The following is a 9,979-nucleotide window of genomic DNA, read 5'->3' as shown; positions in this document are numbered from 1 at the left end:
AGTCGGGTCAGTCCAGAGGTGCCTTCTACAGGAAGTTGGGGCCAAACTGGTGGCTTGCGTCCGCCGAGGGCCCTTAAAGGTTCAAACTCTCGGAATCAGCTCAACCACCAGGACCCCCTTTTCCCCGGACACGGCGATGCCACGCACGGCTAAGCGCGGATGCTCGGATTCGTGGTGGCGCACTGCTCACCATCATCCCCCTGCGGGGATGTCCCTGCGGATGCTCGGGTTAACCCCGTGGTGTCGCCACTCACCAACGTCTGCTTGTTTTCGATGCCCTTGCGTGGGCCACGGAAGTACCGCCAGTGAAGGTCGTCTACATGCCAAATGCGCTGTTGTGCTTGCCATATGGCGGCGTCGGCAAGCGCCCACAAACAAAGCGCTACCGCAGCCAGTCCACCCGTACGGTCAGTAGTATCGTAAATTTGAGCCTTATGAACCGACATTACCAGTCGGTAATGTCGGTTTACAAGGCAGACAGGTTCGCCTTGAATACAATAACCACGCCTACTAGCCCTTGTTTATGCAAAAAAGCTTGTCGCCGAACGACACAGCACCGGAAAGCCGGAAGTTACAATGTACCGCTCCAGATGAACTCCTACAGTGAGCTCATGTAAGCCTTTGAGACCAAAACGTGCTATGTGTGTTTGTCATGAAATTCATTCATTGCCAAACTGAGAGGACAGAGCAAGGAGGACACCCAACACGGAGTAGATGTGTGCGTCAGCCTTACTCTGTTCTCGATGTTTCGCGCAGCCTGACAATGAACGAAATGCACGAAATCGGCCGACAGAAGGCACTTCTTCTCATGGAAGGATACAAAATTGACTAAACTAGCCAATGGCCCATTTAATCGGCCGAAGCCAGTGGTAGGGCTACGGCGGTTGCATCGCACTGATGGTTCCTGCTCTCTCGTTCCAACGCGGACATCCTAGCACGAACCTCTTCCGATGCGGCAGTATCGGATGTTGAATGTTCGCCTTCCACTCGTTGCCGCCGGTTCTCGCTGCTGGAGGGAATTTGATACCCGCCATTCCTCTGTCTGGCTACACCGTTTATCGGCCTCTCTCTCAACGGCGAGTCCAACGGGTGTTCTCTACAGCGAGCTTCGCGTACGCGAGCGCAACAAGCGTCCTCTGCATCACCCATAGCAGTGCGGCATGGAAGCTGATGTGCCATCCGCGCAGGTTGGTTTTCCGGTTTGCTGTTTTTCTTCTTTAAGAATGTGGTTAAGAATACCCTGTGTTATTTGCTACTCCGGCCGACCGCGAAGGGAAATTTGGCTGACCTCCCCCTCTCTGAGCAGTTCGCTTCGGAGCTTCAGCCACGGGAGGGGGGGGGGGGGAGGGAGAGGAGAGAGGAGAGGCAGAACAGATTAGACCGGCTCACATGGCCGACGGTCTTCGCGGCTCCGATAGGGAGCGGCGAACTGCATCCCAGCGCGCGCGGGGATTTTGGCAGCTAGCCCAGTAGCTTGAGATTTAGATCATTCTATAAGTTTCTCCGCAACATCCTCTCTTTCCTCCCTCTTCTTGTCTTCTCTCTCCCTCTGCCACCCTTCATGTTTTGTGTTTCTCCTTCTTGAAATCCTGGTCAGCGATTTTTAGAGCAATAAGCTATTTTAGAAAGCTCACCTCCACCAGAAGTTGAGTTCCATCAAAGCCGCAGCTAGCCCTTGCTTTCAAGGCGTCCTGCGCGCCGGACTGCAAGTGCTCAGCCGCTCAGTCCAGCAGCGGTGCAAGTATAAAGGACCGGGGACGTACATACATCGCAGTAACCGACGAATGCCATGGTCATAAACCAGCAACAGTTGTGATACCGACGAAGGTGGCGTGTGTTCATGTCTCCGTTTCGAGCGCACATTTTCGTTTCCCTTCCACTGCTCTTGCCTGTGGAACACTCCCCTTGCTTTATTGCCCAGTACGTCCGAATGGGTGAATCGGGAAGGAAAAGGGAGCCTCGAAGAGCAGGTAAAAACACCCCGTTTCGATCTGCGGCTGCTATTGATTAATTTGAGTCGACTAGCCGATGCTGCTGCTGCCGGAATTCAAAGTGCACGTTCGTATGGTAGGATACAAATTAAAGGAAAAAAAAACAGCAGTTGGTAACAGTGAGTCACGGTCCTAGGCGTTCTCTATTATTCCTCTGACCAATCACAACGGTCAGCAAGAATGGAGTGGACACATAAGCTCCGTCTTAAGGGTATGAAGTGACAGCGTAATGCCTTACTTCCCATATGTGCAGAAGGTCATTCTCTCCTTTACATTCGTAGATCCCTGGGGGTCCTCATACCCCTCCTGGCGCAGTGGTACAGCGGTTGAGCGATGCGCCACTACCGTGCAATGGCAGTTGCTCCCAGCGACGGGCCTTGTGCAGTCCAGGTTGCTCTTCCTGAGCAACCAATCATTAACTGCCACCTGCCACGGTGGGCAGTTTGCCCACTGTCCCGTGGGCAGGTTGTGATGACGCCGAAAGGTCATGTGACCCAGGCTATATGTAAACATTCAGCTATATGTAAACATTCCAAATGATATGCAGAAACAGCTACAAGTCGCACCTGTATCCAAGTGCATCCGAAGCCTGATGGGGGCAGGAGGAGGGCTGGAGCTAAAGCGATCAAAAACACTTCTACTCTACGCCCGACGCAGTAATTGTGGATGCTGCGTAATGCTATAACCCGCCAGCGGTGACGCAGTGGTTACGCGTTCAGCCACTGAGCCGGAGTACCCGGGTTCGAACCCGATCGCAGCTGCCGCGTTTAATGGAGGCGAAACGCTAAAGGCCCCCGTGTGCTGTGCGATATCAGCGCAGGTTAAGGACCGCCAGGTGGCTGAGATTATTCCGAGGCCCTATAATACAGCATCTCTTTCTCTCTTTCTTCTTTCACTCTCTCCTTTATCCCTTCCCTTAAGGCGCGGTTGAGGTCTTTCCTCAAAAACCACTAATATACTCCAACCACAATGCTTGCTCTATAGAGCTAGCCGATCACACAGGAAAGATAGTCAACGACGCCTCAATCAAAAATACGATCCACCTGTCAGAAGCATAAGAAACTGCTGTAATCAATTCCAAAATCATAATATGAGACTCTAAAACAGCAATATGGAGCTTTGCGAAAGGCTCCGTATCCTATAGAGCATTTACAACTATATGCGAATTACCGCGAAAAATTTAAGCCCAACTAAATTGGCATGGGTTCCATTTCTCTCCGGCAGTGAGCGAAAAAGAAACGTACCCAATATGCCCAAGGATATGCCCATTCTCCAGGCACAATATTGGCTGGATAGAGAATGGGCATATTAACAATACTGGAGAGAGAGTAGTCTGGCGGCAATTATAATCAGGAACCTTTATGATTTCGTACATTCATCCCTAATTCGCCACGGACGACTTCACACTCTCGGTCACATTCTTTTAGAATGCCCCGCGGACAAACCTCCGGACCATTTGCGACTCTCCAACCTAGAGCAGTGGGAGACTGCATTGTCCAGCGCGACCTGCAGGTACAACTCCTTTCTATAGGCAGGGCCGAAGAGGTCGCTGCAAGCTTCTGTGTGTAGCGACCTGACGTCCAGACTGCAAGGGAGCCTACCATGAACTTTCATGCAAATATCCCGTGATTCCTTTCCTCACACTTTCCAATGAATAAACTTGTACTACTACTAACATTCGGGCTCACTACTTGTGTTGGCTGTTATATGCATCAAGAGAAGCACAGCAAGTGTTCTGCTCGGAAGCGTTTCGGATAACTTTACCGCGTCGCATAGTTTGCGGCTTCAGTAACTTCCGAGAAATAACGCAGGCATTTTTTCTGTCCACAAGCGCTCCCCTTTGTCCCGAAGATACGTCATTGTAACTCATATTCTCATAGGCTGCTTAAAAAATATTAAAGTATTTTCAACTCGATGCTTGAAACTGGTCGCTAACAGTGGATGGTTTCTCTTCCTTTATTTCTTCTATGCAGCTGAATCGCTTCGCTCAAGCAAGGGCCAACGAATTGGCAGAGAGAATGAAAAATGACAGAGGTGCACTGTTGTGGCACCTAGACAATTATCCGTACGGAGAAAACTTGTATTGGATACCGAAGAGACACCGTGTCACGGGTAAGCTTGAATTGGGTGGCGCTTTCTACTGCTTTCATGAGGGCTAGTTGCATCAGAAATGAGAGCGACGTCTATGTGGCGCCAAACAAACTGGTTCAAGCACAGTTCCCTTATAAACTGGTGAACACGACAGCACGGTTGCCTTCACCGTAAGCGAGAGCCGTGTTTCGACGAAAGACCCACAGAAGAGAAAATTGACGTTCCAGCTAATGGGTGAAACCGCTTAGACCTTGAAGGTGCAGGGTGACAATCAAGAACGGCACACGCTTACCATTCTTTCTACACAAGGCTACCCCGATCTCGTTCCGTCTAGTCTTGTCTGGTACTCTCAGTTTCGTCGAGGCTGCACTCACGGTCTTAAGGCACTAGCTGTTCCCATGCCCCACTGGTGAGCAGCAGCGGCGGAGGCAAAGACACAGCATTGACGACCACGTGACCACTCCTTTCGCACAGTTTGTGCTTCGCGCGCTAACCCTGAGCCGCCGGGTCCCAACGAGACGCCGCCAAATTCATTGAAACGCCACTTACTGAAACATCCTGGAGTGGCTGAATGCCGCAGAACACCTGAGCAGTAACAGCCGCACCAGTTATGATACGGCAACGTGGCTCATAACAATTAACGGCAACGTGGCTCATAGCAATTAACCCCGCCCTTTGCAAGCTGCGGTCATCTTATCCCCGCAGACTTCTTTATCTCATCCGCCCACTTGACATCCTGCGGCCCATGCAATAAATCAGTCTATCAATTCATCAATCAATCAGTCAGGTTTATTTCACATCACAGATGTGAGCGGCGGGGACAAAAAGCCTATTTATAGGCCTTACGTGGGGTCCCCGCCGCCTACAGCAGCTTGAGTACAGAACCTATAAAGTACAAAATGCTACAGCACACAATATGTCTATGAACATGTTTATAACAGAAAAAGAATATGTTATTCAACAATATACATTTAAAAAGCAATAATACAGGACATAAATATAAAGTGTTTAAATCAAGGAAAAAACATCATAGCAACGTTCAACTTTTTATAGCAATAGAATTTAGGATAGTTAGACAAAAACACAAAAAGATGATTATGCATATTTGTTTATTATTTATTTATCCTACCCCTCAGGGTCAGACGCATTACAGAGGGGGAGTGGCAGAGCACAAGAATAAGATTAGAAAATACAGCAAAGAGAGAAAATTAAATAACACCTGAGTATACAATGCTAGCTATAGCTTCGCGGAACATCTCATAATTATTGATGTCGGCAATATATATGGGAACGTGATTGCAGTCATGCGAGGTACGCAGCAAAAATGACTGAGAAAAATATTTGGTGTTAGAAGAAACTAAACCGACTTTATGATGATGGTCAATACGATGGGATACATAAGATAATGAATTCTGCGGGGAAAATGGAAGGGAATCAAGGCGCTATACCCTTTACCGGTCCTTGCTGTATATTGACAAGTAACGGCAAATTATAGGACAGTGCTTGCCTTCTCTTGGAATTCTCTCCATTATATACCCCTAGGGACGAGCGGTTATCTTGCCTTCGCATTACATGAAGGACCGCGGCGGAATTTGAACATGCAGATTTCACAAGTGTTAATTTGTACCTGTCGAAGGATGTCAGCCTTCCGCACAGAAAGACTAGGATTTGTTTATTTATTTACTTCAAGATACTGTCAATCCCACAAGGGATTGTAACGGGAGTGGGTACAGAAGTTAGTACAGACTGAATCAAGAAAGTATATAAGACACAAAGGCGGCACAATCGACTGCTTGGGTCTTTACAAGGCAAGTCCAATAACAGGCACAAAGAACTTATACAAGCGAGAGTTACCCCTTATGCATTCCAAACTACATACATAAAATGCTGAGTACACAAGTGATACGATCAGGGGCTTTGATGCATGCTTCTTCTAGAAGCTGAGTGAACATTTCAGGTGTGCTCTGTTTAGTAATTCGTGGGTCCAGTTTGTTCCACTCACGTACTGCGAGTGTAAAAAATAGACACAGAAAGGTATTGTTCTTGCATGAAAATTCATGAAGTGTGAGAGCGTGTTTGTGACGTGTATAGGTCTATAGCAGTTGATGGTAATGAAGGCTGAGAGTTTAATCTTAATGGGAGGTCGTTGTAGAGTTTATGGTCGAGGCGGAGAGCGTCGTAATACTCTTTCATAGTGGCTCGAGGGTACAGCCTCGACGCGCCCTCAGACGGACTCGCCCAGGGTATGAACGGTGCCCGTATAAGAGTTTTACTAACCAGCTCATTTCCGTCAATCCCCGAGGGCCCAGGGATCCAACGGAGGAAGACGAAGCCAGGCTGCAGGGACGCAAGTTAAAAATCTTACTTCCAGTGCTGTCACGTGTTCCAGTACAGGCAGTCTGGGGAAAGTGAATTGACAAGCAGTGGCACGTACAGGGTCACTCACACTTAGAGGGAACACGGCTCCGCGTGGCCACGTGGCCGCGGAGTGCCATTGCATCTAACCCGTTCATGAATCAATGCAGAGTGGCGCACGAGAAGAGGGATCTCGATGTGGTGCTTCGTGCCATCTGCCCCTTTGCACGGGTTTTCCACCTGCTTGGTCGCAATGGTGCTCCACGCGGAGCCGTGTTCCCTCTAAATGTGATTGACCCTGTACATTGATGAAAAAGGAGAGCAAAAAATGAGTGCCATTAGGCAAGTGCGAACCAACAAAATTAACAGCCCCCGAGAACGCGGTACAAGGCAAACGCATGCAAAATCACGTGGAGGAAATCACAAAGCAGCGGTTATGTGGTTGTTTACGAGTTCCCCTTTTTCCTGCAATCCGCCTGTGAAGGCCGCCGCCGCCCCGTACATTTATGCGAGCGCCGCCGGCTGCCGTCACACTAACGGAGCGACGGTGCCGCCACCTGGAAGTTCATTTCACGGCGAATAGGATTGACGGTGTACAAGTCTAGAGAGCTCGCCGTCAATCTTATCTTCCATAAACAGGTTAAAAGGCTAAATAAAAAGTGAGCCGGCTTTCTTGACGTTGTCATCTTGCTGGTATGAATGTGATCCTCGAAAAAGTGGCCTGGTAGCAGATGGGAGTCTTCAAAAACACTCCAAAAGAAGAAGAGACAAATCGCGATTATAGCGGACCTCCACGTATTGTGGCAACGTTCAAAACACGTAGGACACAGATACGATGTTTGTATCGTTTTAGGCCGTGAACAGGACATCGCAGGGCGTGACCAAGGGAAACGAGGACGAGCTGGTTTATTTAGTGGCCGCTTATATAGGCAGATTGGCGAGGGAGTTGTTCCCTTAACATGACAGTCGTATCGACTACACCATCTGCGATGCCGACACGTGGCCCGTGCTGCGCCAGATGCGATACAGTATGTACAAAGGGCAAAACGCTTGTCTAGAACACGTTCTCGGCGTGTTTCGGTATTAACACGCGATATCTAGCAATAGCCTTTGGTTAAAAATGGTCATGATTTAAGTATGTGCAGCTAAACTCATAGGATTTAAAATTCATCTCTTGCTTTTCTGGTCGCAGAGGCTTCGCGATTTGCGGAACGCACAGTTCGGTCGTTCTAGACATGTGTTTTGCCCTCTCTACGTTCTATTCTCTGCGCTCAGCAGGCTAGGCAGCATTTGTGCCAAGGTCGACGGAAAATTAAAAGACAAGGAACTTGCCTGCAGGCAATATAGAATGCTAGATGAAGCATGACGTATCTTTACTTCCTTGTTAGAAGGTGTCATGTGCAGAGTGTCTTTCAAGTGCCGGAAAAAACTAAATGGGGCAAACAGGAAGATGCTTTAACATACTTGGTATGTGTGTATGTGTATGTGTGTTAACATACTGTGACGGACTACAAGACGATAAAGCGGGCAGTGGCGCGGGCAAAAGAGCTCGCGCTCGGCTCCTGTTTCCATTAAAATCATATTACCGCCATCTGTCATCACGCGTAATTCTTACGCTTTTCATCATGTAACAACATGCTAATGTGAACATAACAATAGCCTGGCAGCGCCCTATCCTCCAACCTGGCAATGCACCATAAAAAATGCTTCCATGAGCCCCCTTGCACCCCCTGTTTAACGAGGCTTCAGTGTTGTGAGAGCACAAAGGAAAATTAAAAATATCATTGAAAGAACCATAACTTACCCACAAGAACTGTGACATGTGCGTAAGCACCCCGTCTGTTGTCATTCATGGTCGTGAAATTTCATATCTTGACGAGCCTGAATGAAGTTCAATGTTTGGTTCCTACTCTGCGAAAATCGTTTCCTGGTTGCAGGTAAATTCTGTATTCATGTGTTCTACTCAAATAACGTCTTCTGTTGATAGCGGCCGTCCCGTCTACTTGTTTGTCCGTGTCTCTCGCGCTCTTCTCTACTACAAATATGACATACCAACTAGATCAAGTTTTTGTTTTCCTGCGGTTTAAAACAATAATATAATTCCGTCATGTCAGGTGCATATTCCTACAATTTCCGACAGGAATGTAATCAGCGGTTGAACCAATTTCCTTCACGAGTCATGGAATGAATGTCTAAAGCATGCGAATTTTGACGGCTTCTGACACTTTGGAACCCCCATTTTGTTAAACATTTGGTGACAGAGAAAGCCTGTGTGTATCAACCGAAAAGTATGAACACTACCGCAGGCCTGACATGTTCGATTCGCTCGCTCATTACAGGCAAAAAGGCCGTAGACGCATGGTATTCAGAGATCAAGAAACACAACTTCACCAGGGAAAATCCCCCAGGCAATGTGCTCCACTTCACGCAAGTCGTGTGGAAGAACACTCGGCGCCTCGGAGTTGGCATCGCCAAGGCGAAAGATGGCTCGCATTATGTCTCAGCCTTGTACGATCCTAAAGGGAACTATAGAACTGAGTTCTTAAAAAACGTCCCTAGGCCCATTGATGAATCTTCGACCACACTGGACTGTTAATAACAGAACGGAGAAGACAGCAGCCGCCCCTTTCGCCTTCTGTAACTGCATCTCCGGGCCCGCTTCGTGTTCGGGCACCGTGTGATCACGACCGGAACACTGCAAATAAAATTCGTTTTTTACCGCATACCCGCAGTGTTGTGCTTTTGTGCGCAGTGGCACTACCAGCGCTATGTCTGTAAAAGGAGATCTTTAAAATTTATCCATTTATTTCTAAAAGTACAAATAATCCAATTGGGCATTAGTGTACGGGGGACAAGCACAGAGTTGCAAAAACACTCAACAGATGTAGATACAAAAAGGCCCTGCAGAAACTCAGCTATAAACACTTTCAGTTTTGGAAGTGTTGGACGACCCCTGTAAAGTATGCAATGTTAACTGTAACATGCAAACCTGTAATTGCGCATAAAGAAAGAAGATAAGACAAACAGTCAATGGCTTATGGTAGAAGGTACCATTATAGGTCAGTTAGTCATCGTGAATGTGTTTTAATAGCGGGTAGAGGGCTGTTCTCATCTAATGTGACTATTTCGTTTGGGAACCTGTTCAGCTGATATACTATGCGTGGGAAAAAAGCTGATTTAAACACAGTTGCCCCATGGGGATGCCCGACAACTTCGCGGAATATCTTTCTTTACATTGGAGACTTAGTCGTAGCCTAGGTATTCACCTAATTCAGGCAGTAATCCCGGCGATTCGGCATCGATTGAGTGCCTAGCTATCTTAGATTCCCTTACAAAAATGGATTTTGAATTTCTGATATCGTTATGATATAATCGTGGTGAGTCATCAGAAATCAATCACAAAGGCCGCATATGTTGTGTTTCCACATCAGCCCGACATCATAAATTGTTAATGAGTTTTGCATTAACTTTCTGTTCCAGATTGACATCATAAATGCTTAGTTAATTTTTGCCTTAACTTTTAAGGACCGAAGTGACAACAT

General features: G+C 47.6%; 1 protein-coding gene across 1 annotated transcript; it reads left to right on the top strand.

Annotated features, from left to right (window-relative positions):
* The first annotated feature begins 1,160 nt into the window (after window positions 1–1,160).
* LOC149369601 (Golgi-associated plant pathogenesis-related protein 1-like) lies at window positions 1,161–9,033 on the top strand. Its single transcript, XM_089575987.1, has 3 exons — window positions 1,161–1,187; window positions 3,965–4,103; window positions 8,777–9,033. Exons 1-3 carry the CDS (start codon window positions 1,161–1,163, stop codon window positions 9,031–9,033), a joined length of 423 nt encoding a protein of 140 aa, XP_089432113.1.
* The last annotated feature ends 946 nt before the right edge of the window (window positions 9,034–9,979 follow it).

This window comes from Amblyomma mixtum, chromosome 1, assembly GCF_055824585.1.
Source record: "Amblyomma mixtum isolate Tamu chromosome 1, ASM5582458v1, whole genome shotgun sequence".
Lineage (NCBI taxonomy): Eukaryota > Metazoa > Arthropoda > Arachnida > Ixodida > Ixodidae > Amblyomma > Amblyomma mixtum.
This window is presented reverse-complemented; position numbering and strand designations above follow the sequence as displayed.